General features: G+C 49.1%; 1 protein-coding gene across 7 annotated transcripts in view; it reads right to left on the reverse strand.

Annotated features, from left to right (window-relative positions):
* LOC142398604 (disco-interacting protein 2 homolog C) overlaps window positions 1–21,539 on the reverse strand; it is a 262,105-nt gene extending 240,566 nt beyond the window's left edge. For 6 of the 7 annotated variants that reach the window (XM_075482675.1, XM_075482674.1, XM_075482671.1 and 3 more), the window contains exon 1: window positions 21,302–21,539. In XM_075482675.1, coding sequence (XP_075338790.1) covers window positions 21,302–21,380 — 79 coding nt within the window. In that variant the 5' untranslated portion in view covers window positions 21,381–21,539. Of the gene's footprint in view, window positions 1–9,634; window positions 9,697–21,301 lie in introns of those variants that run through there. The other variant, XM_075482673.1, reaches the window with a different exon arrangement.
* Window positions 21,540–21,830: the final 291 nt, after the last annotated feature.

Consider the following 21,830-nt stretch of genomic DNA (forward strand, 5'->3'; position numbering starts at 1 on the left):
AAAAGCCGTCCTGAACATCCCTGCAGCCTGAATAAATCAAAGCTAACACGTGTATTTATGCAGGTTTAGTGGAAATGTGATCATGATGAGCATCGATCCACTCAGACACCCGGCAGGCTTCTCCATCACATCTTTCTAACTTTAACTTTCAGCTCCTGGCTGCCTCAGAGGGAAAATGGCCTCGGCGTGTGAGGGAGGAGACGAGCTTTTATTTACACGTAAAAGGCAACATCTGGATGGCTGTAAAGCTCCAGCGCCCTGCCCAGCCAGCTGTGCTCCAGGGTTGGATCCAGTTATTTACAGGAGAAGCCACACGGTTTGTATACAAAGAGGGAGAAGGCTGTCAGAGCTGTCCTGTTGTTCCTCCCCAAGAGCCCAAAGAGCCCAAAGAGCCCAAAGGCCAGAGGTGAGCTTTTTTTGGGCTCTGTCCCCGTTGGAGGATTTTAAGACCCTTAGTTTGTTTTTGAGCCACCGTTTGCAGAGTCCTGTGATGCAGCTGTGGCGTTTGACTCCTCGCTCACGCCTCAGCATGACGGAGCTCATCCACCTTCTGCCCGGCTGGATGCCGTCTGTGCTCAGCTCAGTTTGGCCTCCTGTCAGAATGTTTGGACAAACGCTCCGAAGACGTCTAAGCACTCGAGGACGGAGAAGTGAGAGCCGTGCTCAAACTTTCCACAACAGTCACAGCTACAGGTCCGTCCAGATGTTTCCAGTCCAGATGTTTCCAGTCTCTGGAAGAACGGTGTGTTCCTGCGGGGCTGCAGCCGGTGCTGCGCTCACTGAGCTGTCGTCCACGTCGACCTGCAGCCGATCTGCCAGCCAGCTTTTCCTGGAAGGCTCTCTGGATACGAGCCGCTCAGAGAGTTTATCACCCCGACATACCGGGAGGGCCGAGCAGCCAGAGCCCCGCCTGCCTGGGCCCCAGCTCCAGAGGGCCGGGCCTTCCCTCGCTTTTCTCCTAAAGCCGAATCACTAAAGGGGCTGGAACTGCTTTAAAGGGGAGGGCAGATTCCAGGAATATGAAGAAGAGGTGCGAACCGGGCCAGAATCTAACCTACCGACTGGTTTCAGCCATCTTCAGCTCAACCTGATCTTTACCAGGGATGGGAATCGAGAACCGGTTCTCATAGAGACTCATAATAACTTAATAAAATGGGTTTTGTTGACACTGAAAAACTGTGATGCCTACTTTTTCCACACAGAGAAAAAAAAACAAACACAGGAATCGATAAAGAATCGGAATAATGGCATTGATATCGATAAAATCTTATCAACTCCCCTCCCTGACCTCTACAGGTGCAGCTGGTGCCACAGGCCTCTGAGCCTCGGCCATATGGGCCCGTCAGTGCACCGAAGGGGCAGTAACTTCAGGTTTTAAAGGCTATTATTCAAAAACAACCATGAGCTTGTGCATCTTTAGCAGGACTGACAGGGTTGTTATCCATATCAGCAGCAGAATCTCATTAGAAGGTCTTCAGGGGGAAAATGTCTCGGATTTTCCACTGAATGTTGCCACATTTAGCGCCTTCACAGGAGCTAGCCGGGCCGCGTTAACCGGAGTCCAGCGGAGAAACGAGGTGGTCAGACCCTGCACGCCGGCACAGATGTGCGAGCATGAACACAGATTGGACGCAGCCCAGCTAAAGGTCAAAGGTCAAAAGATAATTACTCGGCGTGCCTGAGCTTTATGTCAAAGACTGAAGTCAAACCAGCAGCTTTTCCAGTGATCTTTCATCAAAAACCTCGAGTTAAATCATCAGAGTTTCCCTTAATAATGGAAAACGACCCTCTGACATCACATCTACATCAACAAACTGACAACGATGAGGATTAAAAGCTGCATCATGCTGCATAGAAGTGAAAATAATCGTTATCTTCACCATATATGAAGCCACCAGAGGTGGGTAGTAACGAGTTACATTTACTTGAGTAAGTTTTTGAAAAAATGATACTTCTACTTCCTTAAGTTAGAAAAGATCAAATTTATGAAACTTGGGCCCCACTTTTATCTTATTTGGAGAAGCTTGAAGCCCTCACACATGACTGAAAGGTAAACGGGAATAAAGACTCGGGCCCCATCCACACGTAGCCGGGTATCTGCTAAAACGAATATATTTTTCTACGTTTGGACCTGTCATCCACATGAAAACGCATGAAAACGCATCGTAAACGAATGTTTTTAAAAACTCCGGGCAAAGTGAAGATTTTTGAAAACTCCGTTTATGCAGCTGCGTGCAGACAGAGATAACCGGAGTTTTGCGTTTTCGAACGTCACAATATGCGCCAAAACAACAACAACAAGTGCGCCCTTTGTTTACTGAAGAAGCATGGATGCCCTGAGAACTGTGGTGGTTATTATTGTGCAGGCGCTGTTTACTGCCTTGATTTTACACGCCCAAGTCGTACTCCTCACTCCTGTCGCTGTCGGAATTATTACGTCCTCATATCGAGTCCACTGTCATGCGATCACCTGTCCGTGTGCTCAAAAAAGTGGCGTGCACACTTTATTATTTAGCCGACGAGGGCAGATTACGCAAAACAGCAAATGCATTTGGGTTGTCAAGACAGGTGAAAACGCAGATGTTCGCTTATGTGTGGAAGGTGTTTTTTCGAAAACGAGGCAACGTGGATACAGATTATTTTATAAACGGAGGGGGGGGAATATTCGGTTTTAAAAATAACCTGGCTACGTGTGTACATAGACTCAGAGACCTCAGAACACCGGTGTAGTGACAATTAAAGAAAGCAAATAGCCTGCTGGTACTGTCCTGAATATTATTATTTTTTATTTTGTATCATTATTGTCTTTTTTTTATTATAATTTTAATCTTGTATATTTTCTCGTCTAACTTTTTTCGAGTGTAACATTTGGGGTGTACTTTGTTTATTTTTATCATTCAGCTTGTTTTTTTTTTTATAAAAAAGCCAAAAAAACAGAAATGCGGTTCTTTTAGGACGGAATGGCTGTCTGACTGCAAATAGAAGAACAAGCGGTGAAACTGGGGGAGATTTTTTCTTTTTCGAGTGAGAAAGGTCTACTCTGCAAAGCATGCAGGCTGCTAGCATGACTCTCACATATAACAGATAACATACTACACATCTGATGAACAACAAGATTGTCTTTTTCATTTTAAGTGGGCCGAATCGCTTATATTAAAAGTAAAACTAGTGAAAATTGCTGCTGTGATTTGATTCTTTTAATAAGCCATGTAACTGGCTATGATCCAAGGTTTTGAACATTGCGTAGAGGTGTTTTTATGAGTCAAAACAAGCAGCGTCTGGAGCAGGAGCTGCAGGTAATCACCCCCAATCAGCCCCGCAGAAAGGAAAATATTCACCACAGCGGGGGGTAAGTGGGGTCAGGGGGTAGCAAGGCCGAGGCTGAGTCTGTAAACTGGCAGGATGGAGAGGAAACACACCATCTGAGGCTGATACGTGTGTCTGAGAGAAACAAACGGAGTGCGTTTCCCCCGTCGGTTTCATTTGTTTCCACAGCCAGAGGGCAGAAGGGCTCCTTTCACCCCGAGACCTCCCATCTGAGGGGCAAACGCCTCGCAGCCCGCTGCCTCCAAGAGGAGGGAAGAAAACGGGCACAAGTGGTCTGAAAGTGCCCGTCTGAGCAGCTCTCTGATGCAATCTGCCAGAAACCCACCTCCACAAAACTGCCCCCCTCCCACCCCTGCCTGCTCCAGCGATGACATCACCTCCCCGAGAAGCAACATGGCAGCACGCAGGCGCTGGAAATGTGTCCCGACAGCAGTTAGCTCGAGCTGTCGCCCCCTCAGAGGAGAGAGGATCCAGGATTAGTGACTTCATGTTCTGTAATTCCCCCGTTTCAGAAAACGCAGAGAACTGTGGGTCAAAGAGATGAAATCTGAACTGAAAGCTGCGCCTCTGGACTTAAATCCACCGGATCTCTAACTGTTATTCTGCAGAGCGACTGTTCAGCATCATCTGCAGGACATACGGAACGTTTCATGCAGGTTAATTAATGATGAGAAACACTGGCTGAGAGCTTTCAGGTGATCAGCGCAGCCTCCTGACAGAACCTGCTCTTACAGGCGTTAGCTTCCCTGGTAACCGCTCAGTAAAACAAGTTAATGTTTGCCAAGTCGCCTTGAAAATGGAGACAATCAGCAGGAAAAGACGTCCATGTTTTACGCCATAAACGCTACAGGAGTGAAAAAGGACCAGGCTATTCGCTAGCTGCGTACAAAGCAGCCGGCGCACTCCACAACCGCAACAAACCAGAGGACGCGCCTGCTAGCAAACCAGAGGAGGGGCCTGCTAGCAAACCAGAGGAGGGGCCTGCTAGCAAAACAGAGGAGGCACCTGCTAGCAAACCAGAGGAGGGGCCTGCTAGCAAACCAGAGGAGGCGCCTGCTAGCAAACCATAGGAGGCGCCTGCTAGCAAACCATAGGACGCGCCTGCTAGCAAACCATAGGACGCGCCTGCTAGCAAACCATAGGACGCGCCTGCTAGCAGACCAGAGGACGCGCCTGCTAGCAGACCAGAGGACGGGCCTGCTAGCAGACCAGAGGAGGCGCCTGCTAGCAAACCAGAGGAGGGGCCTGCTAGCAAACCATAGGACGCGCCTGCTAGCAAACCAGAGGAGGCGCCTGCTAGCAAACCAGAGGAGGCGCCTGCTAGCAAACCAGAGGAGGCGCCTGCTAGCAAACCAGAGGAGGCGCCTGCTAGCAACCCAGAGGAGGCGCCTGCTAGCAAACCAGAGGAGGCGCCTGCTAGCAAAACAGAGGAGGCGCCTGCTAGCAGACCAGAGGACGTGCCTGCTAGCAGACCAGAGGACGCGCCTGCTAGCAAACCAGAGGAGGCACCTGCTAGCAAACCAGAGGACGCGCCTGCTAGCAAACCAGAGGACAGGCCTGCTAGCAAACCAGAGGACGCGCCTGCTAGCAAACCAGAGGACGCGCCTGCTAGCAAACCAGAGGAGGCGCCTGCTAGCAAACCAGAGGAGGGGCCTGCTAGCAAACCATAGGACGCGCCTGCTAGCAAACCAGAGGAGGCGCCTGCTAGCAAACCAGAGGAGGCGCCTGCTAGCAAACCAGAGGAGGCGCCTGCTAGCAAACCAGAGGAGGCGCCTGCTAGCAACCCAGAGGAGGCGCCTGCTAGCAAACCAGAGGAGGCGCCTGCTAGCAAAACAGAGGAGGCGCCTGCTAGCAGACCAGAGGACGTGCCTGCTAGCAGACCAGAGGACGCGCCTGCTAGCAAACCAGAGGAGGCACCTGCTAGCAAACCAGAGGACGCGCCTGCTAGCAAACCAGAGGACAGGCCTGCTAGCAAACCAGAGGACGCGCCTGCTAGCAAACCAGAGGACGCGCCTGCTAGCAAACCAGAGGACGCGCCTGCTAGCAAACCAGAGGACGCGCCTGCTAGCAAACCAGAGGACGCGCCTGCTAGCAAACCAGAGGAGGCGCCTGCCAGCAAACCAGAGAAGGCGCCTGCCAGCAAACCAGAGAAGGCGCCTGCCAGCAAACCAGAGGACGCGCCTGCCAGCAAACCAGAGGATGCGCCTGCTAGCAAACCAGAGGACGCGCCTGCTAGCAAACCAGAGGACGCGCCTGCTAGCAAACCAGAGGAGGCGCCTGCTAGCAAACCAGAGGAGGCGCCTGCTAGCAAAACAGAGGAGGCGCCTGCTAGCAGACCAGAGGACGTGCCTGCTAGCAGACCAGAGGACGCGCCTGCTAGCAAACCAGAGGAGGCGCCTGCCAGCAAACCAGAGAAGGCGCCTGCCAGCAAACCAGAGAAGGCGCCTGCCAGCAAACCAGAGGACGCGCCTGCTAGCAAACCAGAGGACGCGCCTGCTAGCAAACCAGAGGACGCGCCTGCTAGCAAACCAGAGGACGCGCCTGCTAGCAAACCAGAGGACGCGCCTGCTAGCAAACCAGAGGACGCGCCTGCTAGCAAACCAGAGGAGGCGCCTGCTAGCAAACCAGAGGAGGCGCCTGCTAGCAAAACAGAGGAGGCGCCTGCTAGCAGACCAGAGGACGTGCCTGCTAGCAGACCAGAGGACGCGCCTGCTAGCAAACCAGAGGAGGCGCCTGCTAGCAAACCAGAGGACGCGCCTGCTAGCAAACCAGAGGACAGGCCTGCTAGCAAACCAGAGGACGCGCCTGCTAGCAAACCAGAGGACGCGCCTGCTAGCAAACCAGAGGACGCGCCTGCTAGCAAACCAGAGGACGCGCCTGCTAGCAAACCAGAGGACGCGCCTGCTAGCAAACCAGAGGACGCGCCTGCTAGCAAACCAGAGGAGGCGCCTGCCAGCAAACCAGAGAAGGCGCCTGCCAGCAAACCAGAGAAGGCGCCTGCTAGCAAACCTGAGGAGGCGCCTGCCAGCAAACCAGAGAAGGCACCTGCTAGCAAACCAGAGGACGCGTCTGATAGCAAACCAGAGGACACACCTGCTAGCTCACTGGGTGTTCAACACAGGGTGTCCAACACTGTCAAACAGCCACTCATTGGTGCCAGTTTCAGGAGCTAATGATGGAGGAAGTGGCTTCGCTGGCCACACGTGTTCATGTGAGAGTTGAAAATGTATTTCCAGAAACATCAACACTGGTTTGTGGCATAAAAAAAGCTGAATTTTCCTGTTAAAAACTTGAAGAAAGACTGTAGAATCAAACAGCTACAACCAGATTTAAGCACTGATTAGCTGTGAAATACTTATTTTCTTCAGCGTCACAGACGTCAGTAAAAAGCAAACCTTTACTACTTTTCTCCGGCAGGATCTAAAAAACATCTCAAGCTCTCCTCCTGGCCTTCTGTTGGACGTTTAGTTTCGGTCGTTCAGGGTTGTGCGACACCCCTCGCTAACAGTTAACAGCTAACATTCCTCCAGACCACAAACTGTAGCTGTGCACAGCCTGGACTTTTTACCCAGAAACCCCTCCTGCACAATGAGCTGGCAGAAGGTGCACGAACCTGAAGTAAACCCTCCCAGGAGTTACACTCTGGGCTCATTAAACGCAGATTCTGGAGGACGGCGCCGTGTTTCCCGATCAGCGCCGCCTTACTGAAGCCAATCGGGTGATTTTTTTTTTTTTCTGTGCTCTGAAAAGGTTTGATGCTGATTGGACAGATGTTCCAGGCTGTTCCTGTCAGGTGTGTTAGAACCTGAAAGCTTCACATTTCCCATCTCTTCCTGCTCCAAACCAACAAACAGACCCATAAAGCCGGGTTTCTGACAGCCTGCTGAGAACTGACAGCCCAACGGCGGCTGCAGCCGGCGCCCGTTCGCCCCGCTGACATCTCCAGCCCTCAGCCTTGTTGTGCTGACGGCTGACGGCGAGGGGCAGATGAATATTAATGCCTCCCGTGAGAAGCCACCCGGCTCCTGGAGACGGATGACAGCAGATGACAAACGCGTGGAAGAGGAGTCGCTGCTTATCGCTCAGCCTCCCGGCGTCTGTAAATCCTCAGCTTTATGCCGTCTAATAATGGGAATAATCACGGCGAGCAGGTGCTTCTTTCAGCTTAATCACTGGCAGGCAGGTGTGTAATTACGGGTGGAGACAGTACAGAAAACACTCGAGCTCCGGGGGAGTCGATTCAGCCGCTAACGGGGGTTTGGGATGGCGGAACGTGGGTTTGGGATGGCGTAAAGGGGATTTGGGATGGCGGAACGTGGGTTTGGGATGGCGTAAAGGGGATTTGGGATGGCGGAACGGGGGTTTGGGATGCCGGAACGGGGGTTTGGGATGCCGGAACGGGGGTTTGGGATGCCGGAACGGGGGTTTGGGATGCCGGAACGGGGGTTTGGGATGCCGGAACGGGGTTTGGGATGCCGGAACGGGGGGTTTGGGATGGCGGAACGTGGGTTTGGGATGGCGTAAAGGGGATTTGGGATGGCGGAACGGGGGTTTGGGATGCCGGAACGGGGGTTTGGGATGCCGGAACGGGGGTTTGGGATGCCGGAACGGGGGTTTGGGATGGCGGAACGGGGCTTTGGGATGGCGGAACGGGGCTTTGGGATGGCGGAACGGGGCTTTGGGATGGCGGAACGGGGCTTTGGGATGCTGTAACGTGGGCTTTGGGATGGCGGAACGGGGCTTTGGGATGCTGTAACGTGGGCTTTGGGATGCTGTAACGTGGGCTTTGGGATGCTGTAACGTGGGCTTTGGGATGGCGGAACGGGGTTTGGGATGCCGGAACGGGGTTTGGGATGCTGAAGCCATCAACTTAAAGTCAACTTCAGTGAGAACATAACTCCCTTCCACAGGAGGTGTGCAGCAGCTCCACAGCTGTGAGTCTGCTGTGTTTGCTCAGCTCCAGAGGCTGACGTCACCTCGCTGGATCTGAAGTGCTGCCTCAGACCGTCTTTAAACAACAGCCTCATCTGTAATAACGAGGCGTTTCAGCGGATATTCCTCCGGCGGGAGTCAGGCGAGGACAGTGGCCAGATTTACGTCCGGTGACGGCACGTTAGGAGTCTTGGAGCTCTTTTCATTTCCCTCTGGGGAGCCAACAAAGAGAGAAAATACAGATTTATGGCCCTGCGGCGGGGTACGGGGGCCTCTGTGGCTCCCCAGCAGAACCAGCCTCGCTCCGTCCCCGCAGGTCATAATCTCCCAGGAAAGGAGGAGAGAAAATAACATCTCTATGGCAACTGACAGTCTGAAGGTAAGACGCTGTGGTGCAGGAGAAGAAGCTCCGACCAGCCACCGATACAAAGTGAAACACGTGTTTCAGCTCCACCGGCAGGCGTCACAGGATCAGCTCAGAACAGGAAAACGCACCTGAGGAAGCGGATAAAGCTTTGGTTCATCTACCTGAAGCACCGCGACACCTGCAGATCACATTTCTGCACATATAAAGAGCAGAAGAGTTTATATGAGAACACCTCCATCAGAAATAAAAGAACTTTTAATTCATAAGAAGACTGAAAGCTGAGCACAAACACCAGCCTCCACCTCTGCTTTCCATCCGTCCTGCTGAGACATCGAGTTCGCTGCCAGGGTCGCCCATAAGTTCGGTGCACGTGTGTGTGTGTGTGTGTGTGCACACGTGTGTGTGCACGTGTGTGTACGTGTGTGTACGTGTGTGCACGTCCTCCAGAACACGCCACAAGCTTCCATCCAAAGGTCGGGCCGCGCCCGGTTTCAACTGCCCGGCTGCCAATAAAAGCCATCAGTGGTTGCCGTGGCGCCCACCTGTTGCATCAGACAGAGCATCGATTCTGGGTTGTTTTTATTCTCTGTTTTTTTAATATATTTTCAGAGTGAATCTGAGCCGTTAAACTGCAGGTTAGTTCTGGATCACTTCTCTGGACCGCTGTTTGCTTTTTCTTTAGATTAATCCAGTGTTTCTCAGTTCGGGTCCTCGGGACCCACTGCCCTGCATGTTTTCGATGTTTCCCTCCTGTTACACACCTGATTCAAATGATCAACTCGTCATCAAGCTCTGCAGTGGCCTGATGAAGAAGCCATTCATTTGAATCAGGTGTGCAGGAGGAGGGAAACATAGAAAACATGCAGGGCAGTGGGTCCCGAGGACCGGAATTGAGAAACACTGGATTAAAGACACGAAACACGGATGAGTGAAGCAGCAGCAGCAGCAGCAGGAGGAGGAGGATCTGTTTTGTCCTGAAATATTACAGGACACACACAGTTTATTTACCTCGGGTAAAGAGGGAGCTGATGAGCTTCATTTACAGCTTCAGCAGCCACAGAATCGATGCCGTCCTCAGCCTGAGCGAGCTGTGCTGCTGCACCTCCATCCGTGGGTCTCAGCCCGACTCCACCGCTGGGACGGGGGTTAGATTCAGCTCTCTGTAAGGTGACATTAGGAACCATTTTCTTTTATTTTCAGTCTGTGCACGGCTGCAGGTCCTTCTGTTTGGTCTGATCACCTAAAGTGAAGAGGAGCATCTTTCAGAGGTGGGTACGGTCTTGAGCGCAGCTTTAAAGGTCTGATGTGGATGAAAGTTAACCAACTGCACTGCAGACTTCTTGCCTTCAGACAGCTGAAGTCACACGAGTGAAAACTTAGTGCGTTCGTACAGCAGAAGCCTTTCGTCTCGTGCTCAGATCTGTGAAGCCCAGCTCAATGATCCATCTCACCTGGTGTTTCTTGTTGGATTAGAAGCAGAGAAACACCCAGAGAGGCGTTCAGGAGCAGCTCTGTCTGTGGGACAGAATCACTCTCCTTGGTGTGGACTTTTTAAAGGATAAATAAAAACATAAATCACCTCCTTTATTACTCTGCATGTTTATCTTAGATCTGACCAACTCTTCTGCTTTAAGCCTGTGGGTCAATAGTGTGAAAAATATGAAAAATGAATCAAAAAGGTCCTTTAAAATAGTTCCATCTGTCTGAAACTTCACACAGTTACTGCTACATATGAGGTTCATGCTGTGCAGAATATTCTGCCTTCGTGGCCTTTTCTAAAGTACACGTTTCCTCCTTTCTGAGCCTGAATTTCCCTTCGTCACTCAGCCGATAAACGGTGCCGTTACCCAGCTTTCTGCCGTGTTATTCAGGAGGTTAGCTGCTGCCGTCAGATGCTTTTCTAACTCGAGTTTATAAAAAGCTTCTTTATGAAACCTCCAGGCAACACAAATCAGAAGGAGCTAACAGAGGGAGCTTGTTCTTCAGACTTAAAAAAGCCGGTTTCCTCTCGGGCCGACGTCAGGGAGTGAAAGTGTGTGCAGGACACAGATAATCTGTGGTTCCTTCTGTTAGGTCTGCATCATGTGCCACCACACAGCTGCAGACAGACATCAGGACCAGCTGAACACCTCTGATGCTCCCACAGATTCTCCTCCTGAGTTATTCCAACAACCACAGAAGCCATTGAGCTGATAAACTAACCCAAGGACGCGTTCAGTCTTTAGTTTGCTGCACTTACAAAAAGGAAGGAGAGAAAACACAGAGCGATGTCAGTTTTTAGCACATAACTGAAGTAATTCAGTAAAATGTCACCGGCTGAACACATTTAGAGAGTTTGGCTTTTATTAACGGGGAGAAGTTGGCTGGGGTTTAAAAAATAAAGCGTTTTGCTTCTCAAAACAATATGCGTTCAAAAGAGTAATACATTTGCATCACAAAATCGTTCTCCAGGTAAAAGTCAGACCTCTCCTCTCCTTCCTTCCTTCCTTCCTTCCTTCCTTCCTTCCTTCCTTCCTTCCTTCCTTCCTTCCTTCCTTCCTTCCTTCCCTCCTTTCGTTTCCTTTTCATTACCTGCTGTGCAGACCGAGCAGTCCCCTCCTTCCGAGCAGCAAACTAGAGCCTGGCTCGGGCCGGATTTTTCTGTCCGAGCCCGGCCCTCAACCGATAGAAAAGTTCTCAAATCCGACCCGAGCCCGAGATTAATTAAAATATTTGTGTCCGAGCCCGCCAGAAGCCCGAGACCAGTGACCAACGCAAGACAGCGCACCATTATCCACCATAATCCATTATAAAACATAGGCTACACATTAATGGCAGTGCACCATAACAAATGCACAAGCACTCTTCGACCAGAATAAACACCCATTAAACTCAATACAGAGAGAAAAAAAAAATTGACTATAAAACAGTAGAAACATTCTCATTTTCCACGACTTTCAGTTCTCCAGAAGCTATTTTTCTTTTAATGTCCTTCATAGCGCTTCCAGCCAACTGAGCTCGGCTGCACTGATCGCACGTGTTTAATGTAAACTTGTTCGAATGTTCGATAGCGTGCGTGCGCACCGAGCATGCACACACCACAGATGCACACAGATGCATGCTGCACGGCATGAGGCACGAATAGCCTACCAACATTTTCATTTATGCATATTCAATTATTTATGTTTAATCACAAAAAACGACGTTTGCAATGAACTGAAACCTGTCCTCTGGCTGTTTATCATTTTCACCATGTCTGCTTGCTTTCGAGCCCGACCCGAGTCCGACAAGACATTCTAATTTTTTGCCCGAGTCCGGCCCGGCCCGTCGGGTTGCCATACTCTACAGCAAACAGCGTAACAGGCGCGGCTGTCGGCAGGCGGCAGCAGGCAGTGATACGAAGGGAGAGAAAATAGGGCCAAGCGATTGTGAGGTCTGACTTTTTCCTGGAGAACCATTTTGTGATGCAAATGTATTACTCTGTTGAACGCATATTGTTTTGAGAAGCAAGACGCTTTATTTTTTAAACCCCAGCCAACTAGCCGGACTACCTTCATCAACACCTAAACGAGGCTGGAACTCTGCTCACAGGACGCAGCAGGGGGTAAGAAGATGTTCATAAATGATGCTGCTGATATGGGATGTTACACAGCTTCATGTCAGAATAGGCGAACTGTCCCTTTAGAACTGGAACCGTCTCAGTGTTTGTGTTCCACAGCAAACCGCTCAGCTGATTGAAGGTTGAACAGATCCTCCAGCCTCCGCCCTGAAGCGCCACATCCATCACTCTGGATTTACATCCTTCTGTGCACGTTTCAGTAATGGAAACAGGGAGCCGTTTCTCCGGGTTCATATCGCTCCCCTGAAAAGCTGCAGCAGAGAGCTGTGATGCAACATTAATGTGAGTCAGATCACAGCTCAGTGATGCTGGTGTCACAATCTGCTGAGCAACCCTCTGAAACGCCACATCACGCCCTGTTCCCACGAGAGCCGACACGCGGATTCATCACAGGAAACCGCTAAAGCCCCAGAAACCAGCAACGTGCACGGCTCAGAAACCAGCAGCTGGGGAATAAGAACGCGCGCGGCTCAGAAACCCGCAGCTGGGGAATAAGAACGCGCACGGCTCAAACCAGCAGCTGGGGAATAAGAACGCGCGCGGCTCAGAAACCAGCAGCTGGGGAATAAGAACGCGCGCGGCTCAGAAACCAGCAGCTGGGGAATAAGAACGCGCGCGGCTCAGAAACCAGCAGCTGGGGAATAAGAACGCGCGCGGCTCAGAAACCAGCAGCTGGGGAATAAGAACGCGCGCGGCTCAGAAACCAGCAGCTGGGGAATAAGAACGCGCGCGGCTCAGAAACCCGCAGCTGGGGAATAAGAACGCGCACGGCTCAAACCAGCAGCTGGGGAATAAGAACGCGCGCGGCTCAGAAACCCGCAGCTGGGGAATAAGAACGCGCGCGGCTCAGAAACCAGCAGCTGGGGAATAAGAACGCGCACGGCTCAGAAACCAGCAGCTGGGGAATAAGAACGCGCACGGCTCAGAAACCAGCAGCTGGGGAATAAGAACGCGCACGGCTCAAACCAGCAGCTGGGGAATAAGAACGCGCGCGGCTCAGAAACCAGCAGCTGGGGAATAAGAACGCGCGCGGCTCAGAAACCAGCAGCTGGGGAATAAGAACGTGCACGGCTCAGAAACCAGCAGCTGGGGAATAAGAACGCGCACGGCTCAGAAACCCGCAGCTGGGGAATAAGAACGCGCACGGCTCAAACCAGCAGCTGGGGAATAAGAACGCGCACGGCTCAAACCAGCAGCTGGGGAATAAGAACGCGCACGGCTCAAACCAGCAGCTGGGGAATAAGAACGCGCACCGCTCAAACCAGCAGCTGGGGAATAAGAACGCGCACGGCTCAGAAACCAGCAGCTGGGGAATAAGAACGTGCGCGGCTCAGAAACCAGCAGCTGGGGAATAAGAACGCGCACGGCTCAGAAACCAGCAGCTGGGGAATAAGAACGCGCACGGCTCAAACCAGCAGCTGGGGAATAAGAACGCGCGCGGCTCAAACCAGCAGCTGGGGAATAAGAACGCGCGCGGCTCAAACCAGCAGCTGGGGAATAAGAACGCGCACGGCTCAAACCAGCAGCTGGGGAATAAGAACGCGCGCGGCTCAGAAACCAGCAGCTGGGGAATAAGAACGCGCGCGGCTCAGAAACCAGCAGCTGGGGAATAAGAACGCGCGCGGCTCAGAAACCAGCAGCTGGGGAATAAGAACGCGCGCGGCTCAGAAACCAGCAGCTGGGGAATAAGAACGCGCGCGGCTCAGAAACCAGCAGCTGGGGAATAAGAACGCGCACGGCTCAGAAACCAGCAGCTGGGGAATAAGAACGCGCGCGGCTCAGAAACCAGCAGCTGGGGAATAAGAACGCGCACGGCTCAAACCAGCAGCTGGGGAATAAGAACGCGCACGGCTCAGAAACCAGCAGCTGGGGAATAAGAACGCGCACGGCTCAGAAACCAGCAGCTGGGGAATAAGAACGTGCGCGGCTCAGAAACCAGCAGCTGGGGAATAAGAACGCGCACGGCTCAAACCAGCAGCTGGGGAATAAGAACGTGCCCGGCTCAGGCGGCCGGCTGATGGACGAGTGTTGAACAGATAAAACAAACTTCCAAGCTGCATATTTACAGTTAATCCTGCGAGCGTTTGGGTCAGAGCACGGCTGAACGGTCCCACAGGTACGCTGGAGTCCAAACACACCCTGCTGTTAGTACTCAGGACAGACAGAAAGGGCCGGGAGGAAGGAGAAGGCCGAGAGTTTCCTGAAGCCTCTCACAGAAACCTCATCGAGTCCAGATGTGGGCGAAGCAGCGGAGAAAAGAAGGAAATCTGCAGCGCTGTGTTTTAACATGGGCCCAAACCTGCCAAAGATATGATGACACCATAGAAACGTGACACTGGAATAACAAATCATAAAACCCGAGGTTAGCCTGATCCACTGCCGTGTTCCTCACTGTTCTTATCCAACATGGAGATCAGAAACAGATTTAACCAAATTAGAGCTGCAGCAATGAGCCGAGTCACTGATTCCACAACATAAAGCTCGGCTGTGTTCCAAACCGCATACTACTCCTACTTCTCCCACTACTCATACTAACTTTTTGAGTTAGTATGCGAGTTTGAGTATGCGAGAAGTTCCCGGATGCATACTAGCTTCTCCTAAATGTTGGGTATGCATCATGAGGTTACTACTCAAACTACCCAAGATGCAACGTAACGTGACGTCGCCGATCGCCATTTCCTGTCAAAACGGCAGTTTCAAGCTAGCTACAACGAGGGTAGGTTCACTTCCTGTTTTCAAAACAAAAGCACCAATTGTATGGTAATGGCTTTCCCTATGATAAAAGGCAACGGGTATTTTATTTTGTGAAAATAACCGGAAGTGCGTTGCTCACTGCGGCTAGCTTTAGTAGCGCCGAATTCGTGGGAACAAAATTGTAAACAGCCGGTATTTTGTCAGGTTTTCAACACGTTGGGGATCTAAACGACTACTTTCTCACCTGAAAATGTTTCAAATGTTGCTAAAGTTTACAGAGTTTAGAGCTTAAGAGAAATCAGCTTCAGGCCGGCTGATTTCGGCTCGGGCAGGAGCGAAATGCATTGTGGGTAAACGCTCTGCATACTGTCTGATCGATGAGTATGCAGTATGCAGTATGTAGTATGCAGTATGCAGTATGTAGTATGGAAGTATGCAGTATGTAGTAAGCAGTATGCAGTATGTAGCATGCAGTATGCAGTATGTAGTATGTAGTATGCAAGTATGCAGTATGTAGTATCCGGTAAGTAGTATGCAGAATGTAGTATGGAAGTATGCAGTATGTAGTATGTAGTATGCAGAATGCGGTATGTAGTATGCAGTATGCAGTATGTAGTATGCAGTAAGTAGTATGCGGTATGTAGTATGCAGTATGCAGTATGCGGTATGTAGTATGTAGTATGCAGTATGCAGTAAGTAGTATGCGGTATGTAGTATGCAGTATGCAGTATGCAGTATGTAGTATGCAGTATGTGGTATGCAGTATGTGGTATGCAGTATGTAGTATGCAGTATGCAGTATGCGGTATGTAGTATGCAGTATGTAGTATGCAGTATGTAGTATGCAGTATGTAGTATGCAGTATGTAGTATGTAGTATGCAGTATGTAGTATGCGGTATGCAGTATGCGGTATGTAGTATGCAGTATATAGTATATAGTATGCAGTATGTAGTATGCGGTATGTAGTATGCGGTATGTAGTATGCAGTATGTAGTATGCAGTATGCAGTATGTAGTATGTAGTATGCAGTATGTAGTATGCGGTATGTAGTATGCAGTATGTAGTATGCAGTATGCAGTATGTAGTATGCAGTATGCAGTATGTAGTATGCAGTATGTAGTATGCAGTATGTAGTATGCAGTATGCAGTATGCAGTATGCGGTATGTAGTATGCAGTATGTAGTATGCAGTATGCAGTATGCAGTATGTAATATGCAGTATGTAGTATGCAGTATGTAGTATGCAGTATGTAGTATGCAGTATGTAGTATGCAGTATGTAGTATGCAGTATGTAGTATGCAGTATGTAGTATGCAGTATGCAGTTTCGAACACAGCCTATGTGTCCTTAAAGTCTGGTTCCATCATGGCTGATCCCCTTCAGTCCTGTGGCTCTGACATCAGTAATAATAATGTTTTTTTGCTCTAAAAAGGACAGAAAAGTTGCTTTTTCTCTGCGTTGTTTCTCACTGCAGCTGCTGAGCGACGCTGAGAAGATAAAAACTAAGAGCTCGTGCGATCAGAGGCAGAACTGAAGTGTTTCCATCCGTCTGCAGCTAATGAACAAACAGCCTCCATCCACCTGCTGACGCAGCGCCGCCTGATGAGAGCGACGCTGCGCTGCACGTTCAAGCTGCCTGGAAACGGCTGCTTTCATTTCCACAAAGCTCCATTAGTGAAAGTGAGAGGACGGCTGCTTCTCTCTTCTCCAACTCAATCGTTTCCTGGTTGACGGATGCCTTCATCAGGCAGAGATCCTAAGAGATCATTAAAGATCCTGCAGTTAATTCTGCAAGAAGTTAGCTCGATTCAAAGCTGTGCAGCACCCGTCTCCATCTTTAAAATCTGTTATGATTCGGTGATATTTTATCCGCAGTTTACAACCATTTTAAATAATAAAATCACATATATCCAGATCATATTACCCCAATCCCTCCAATGTGAGACGTAAATCCAGATTAATTCAATATTTGGCAGATTTTCTTCTACTCACGGACCGATAAAAATGGTGGGAATAACGGGAAGTTCTGAATCTTTTATTTTTTTAAACATGTTTATTGCACATTTTGTTCATTTACAAACGGTGAAAAACATAGAACAAGAAGGAAAAAAAGGAACGATAATAATTGCAATAATAATTATTAAAATAAAATTCCAGTGTGTTCACAGACCTTTTACATCATTCAATGTGATTTTAACTGTAATTAGAGTGTTAAACTAATTAGAGAGTTAGCCTAATTGGAGCGTTAGCCTAATTAGAGCGTTAGCCTAATTAGAGCGTTAGCCTAATTGGAGCGTTAGCCTAATTAGAGCGTTAGCCTAAAAAATAAAATAAAAAGACTAAAAATCGAGCATTTACTCCATGTGGTTCTGAAGCAGCTGTAAATTGACTTTGGGTAAATGACACTGATGGGCAACAGAATGAGACGGGGTAACACTTTCTAATGAAGTCATGCTAATGCTAATGCTAATTCAGAGGTCTGGGAACTGCTAAGTGAGCCAAGAAGATATGAGAAGCACCTAAAGGCGGAAAAGTTTGCAACACAAATTCAGAAGCTCCAACAAATGCACAAACCCTGCAGGTCATTTGGGGTTGGACACACGTGCACACGTACATTGTGTGCATGAGTGTGTAATCTGCTGTGTATTGAGGTGGACAGCTTGTTATCTGGGCTGAGCTGCAGAGCTTAATATTCAGCCGGCAGCCACGTTAGCTAAAGGACCATTTCGGTCGCTTACAACATCCAGCTGTATTGCCCAATCTGCCCATGATTTAGCCAAAGCAAAGACGCAAAGAAATGTCATCCGACCCTGACAGTGTTGCTTGCACGGAGATTTAGGACTGACAACATAGCCATGGGGGCATGGATTTATATTGTGTTTTAAACACTATTTTTATACCTCTTCTACAGCTCCAAACAACATAACACTTACGTGGTAGTGAGTAGAGGGTCCCTAAAGCCAAACCGAAGTGTCCCGAGGTCTTCATGTGGTCGGATAGAGAGTCCAGAATGAATTTAATCAAGCCAGTACCTGCTCTCAATCAGAGCTCTTCCGTCAACATGAGGCTATCTCACGCGAGACATCACGTGAGTCCGTAGTTGATTGCCGAGTGTGGAGTAACTCGCTCTGGAAAGTCACAATTTCGTTGCCGTTCTTTTTACAAACATAGTCCAGTATTTCTTTCCAAAGTGAAATGAAGTTGTATGCAACAGCAAAGCCTAGCTTACTAACAGGTTGGAACTTTGAAATGTCACGTGACGTGATGTCTCGCGTGAGGTAGCCTCCTGTTGAGCTCTGATTGAGAGCAGGTACTGGCTTGATTAAATTCATTCTGGACTCTCTATCCGACCACATGAAGACCTCGGGACACTTCGGTTTGGCTTTAGGGACCCTCTACTCACCACCACGTAAGTGTTATGTTGTTTGGAGCTGTAGAAGAGGTATAAAAATAGCGTTTAAAACACAATATAAATCCATGCCCCCATGGCTATGTTGTCAGTCCGAAATCTCCGTGCAAGCAACACTGTCAGGGTCGGATGGCATTTTTTTGCGTCTTTGCTTTGGCTAAATCATGGGTAGATTGGGCAATACAGCTGGATGTTGTAAACGACCGAAATGGTCCTTTAAAAGTTTAACTAAAGCTGGAACCAAAAAGCTGCAAAGATCTGTCGAATCTAATCAAGTCAAATGCTGAAGCAAACTCATCTAAAGGAAGCTGACCTTTGCTTAGCAACAAGGAGCTGAAACCCTGAACACGCAAATAGAAGTTGATGTCTCCAGAGTTAAATGACAGAATAAGTTCCAGTTTCGGCCGTCAGCATGACGCAGATCTCTCTTCCTCAAAATGCAGAGTTCAGTCCTGAGCTCTGAAAAGCTTTCTGAGACAATGAGGAGGCGTGTCCCCAACCGAGCTTCCCTTGAGCAAGGCATCCAACCAGAAGCTTCTACATTTGATCTCAGAGTCGACCTGAGTCGCTGTTTTGATGACTTGTGACTTGACAAAAAAATAAAAGACTTGAGACTCGACTCGGACTTGGAAGTTACAGACTCGGCACTTGACTTGACTTGAGACACGATGACTTGAATGACTCGAGTGTGATTCAGTTCCTGTTTTCAGTTAGAATATAAATTAATAAATAAATTTAAATAATAACATGGATTAGCCGGTAGGAGCGCAGGCTGAGAATGGCGTCCTGATTGGATCCCTACCCTGTCAGTCAGCCATGCCCTCTCTGCATACCTTAGTGTTTATTGGAGAGAATAAACTCATATCAGATATGCATCAACATGTCAGCGGGACCGAGAGTCGTTGTCTTCAGCTTTTAATAATTAGCATTTTGACGGCAAAAGACGAACAGCTCAGTGCAAGACATGCGGCATCAACATCTCAGACAGCCAGACGACAACTTCCAACTTTGTTCGTCATCTGAAGATCCATTCTGACCAGTAAGTGCTGTTAAATTAGCTAATATTATCCTGTTAGCCTAGTCGGTAGTTAGCTAACGTTAGCTTGATATGATGCGGGGTGGACAGGTTGGACACATTGGCCAATGATGTTTACTGACAGTTACTTATATCTTTGTGTTTTCACTTTATTAAGATCAGATTCTGCAGGTAAAACTGCAATAATAAGGTGACTCTACCAAGAAAAAATACTTGAGACTTGCACATGTGTGCCTTTGTCCCATCTCTGCCTCAGAGACACTTGTTTATATAAAGAGAAATTCAAAATGAATGCCCCCCCCCCCCCCCTCTTTCCTTTCTCTCTCCTTCTGAAACCTGCATCTGCAGCAGTGGAAACATTAAAATGAGCTGTGAGGATTTGCAGTCAGCTGTTTATACCCCCCCCCCCCAACTCTTTCCTTTCTCCATACATGGCTGAGCCCGGCGAAGAGCCTCCAGACTCCCTGAGAAACGGGGAAAACACTGAAATACGACACTGTGATCCTCTGCAGGCTGAGAGTGAGCCTGCAGAAATGTGACATATCAATCTGGAACAGAAGAGGAGGCAGGAGGCGGGGAGCTAATGAGAAAATCAATACCGAGGCCTCAGCCTCCTGTAAACTGTGGCATTATGAAGAGGAAGAAAGCTGGAATATAATGGACATCATTCACCCCCCCCCCCGGACAAAAAGCTGGCTGGCTGCGGTGTGTCATGTGCAGACTGAGCCTGCGAACAGCTGCACAGAATCTGAGCAGCTCTGATCCAGCAGGACAACTTCTGATGGCCAGCCCCAAACATCCCAAAGCTCAGCAGCAGTCCTGCCATGTTCCCACCGGGGCAGCAACGCAATGCCCCCCCACCCACCCCGGGGCTCACAGGGGGCTTTAAAGTGCGTTTTATGGGGTTTGCTTTTATTAGTCCAAGCCACAGAAAATATCAACAACTCATTTGTAGCAACAACAAGAATTTTCTTTAAAAATAATACAAAATTAAATAAAAATCACTGCTACTGGGAGATGTTTGGATTTTAGAAACACCGGTTGGAACAAATCGAGTATTTACACAAGTAGTGGAACTTATTTGAGTCACATTTAAGCTTCAGAGATCAGATGCATTGTTATCATGACTAATGCTGTTGTGGTTGGGATTTCTCTTTTATTCTGAGCATATCACTCTGAAAAAAAATGATTCTGGGGTCTGTTTGTTGGTCTGTGCTGCAGGTTTAATCTCTAATGAGACCTTTGTTATCCGCGCAGGGATCTTCAGATCATCAGGAAACCACTACGGTCCTCCCACAGCACGCCAGGTGTTTCCATTTCTGCTAATCACCACCAAAAACACCTCCAAGACACCACAAAAACACCACCAATAAACACGCAAAAACACCACCAAAAACAACCAAAAAACCTCCAAAACACCACCAATAAACACGCAAAAACACCACCAAAAACAACCAAAAAAACCTCCAAAACACCACCAATAAACACGCAAAAACACCACCAAAAGCAACCAAAAAACCTCCAAAACACCACCAAAAACAACCAAAAAACCTCCAAAACACCACCAATAAACACGCAAAAACACCACCAAAAGCAACCAAAAAACCTCCAAAACACCACCAAAAACAACCAAAAAACCTCCAAAACACCACCAATAAACACGCAAAAACACCACCAAAAACAACCAAAAAAACCTCCAAAACACCACCAAAAAACACGCAAAAACAGCACATCTCCTGCATCCAAATCACCGACACGTCCACTCTGCACGGCTGCACGCGTGTGTGCGTGCGTGCGTGTATGCATGAACAAATGTGGACTTGAACTTGTGGCAGCACTTCAGCTCCTGGCTGCACAAACTCTGAGCCCGAACAGCCCCCCAAAGCCCCCCAAACAGCCGCAGCGGAGCCGCAGCTCAGCGGGGAAACGCAGAACTCACCCTCCGACAACTCCAGCTCCAGCTCGGCCAGTTTGGCCCGCACCTCCGCGGGAAGCGGCACCGGGTCCCGGTCCGCCATTCCTCCGACTGAAACCGACTGGAATCCGGGCTTTGCGTCCTCTTTGCTCCCCTGTTTCGTCTCTCCGAGGTTCTCCTCGAAAACCCCCCAAAATCCAAAGTGAGTCAGAGCGCGTCTCCGCGTGTCGCTCCGTGTGCGGCAGCGGCGCGGTGCGTCAAGCGCGAGGAAACCCGCCGCTTCCGGTGCTGCGCTTTTCAAAGTAAAGGACCCACCTGTCACACCTGTTACACCCACGGAAAAAAGAGGGAAAGAGACAGGAATTCATCCTAAAGTCGTGTTTACATTGTAGATAACAATAAAAACAATTAATTATATTTATCATCAGAACATTTAGTAACTTAAATGGTGTTTTTTATATAGATTTTAACTAATAATTCAGTTATAGATAGATAGATAGATAGATAGATAGATAGATACTTTATTCATCCCAATTTGGGAAATTGTTTTGTT

This window comes from Odontesthes bonariensis, chromosome 14 (genome assembly GCF_027942865.1).
Source record: "Odontesthes bonariensis isolate fOdoBon6 chromosome 14, fOdoBon6.hap1, whole genome shotgun sequence".
Classification (NCBI taxonomy): domain Eukaryota; kingdom Metazoa; phylum Chordata; class Actinopteri; order Atheriniformes; family Atherinopsidae; genus Odontesthes; species Odontesthes bonariensis.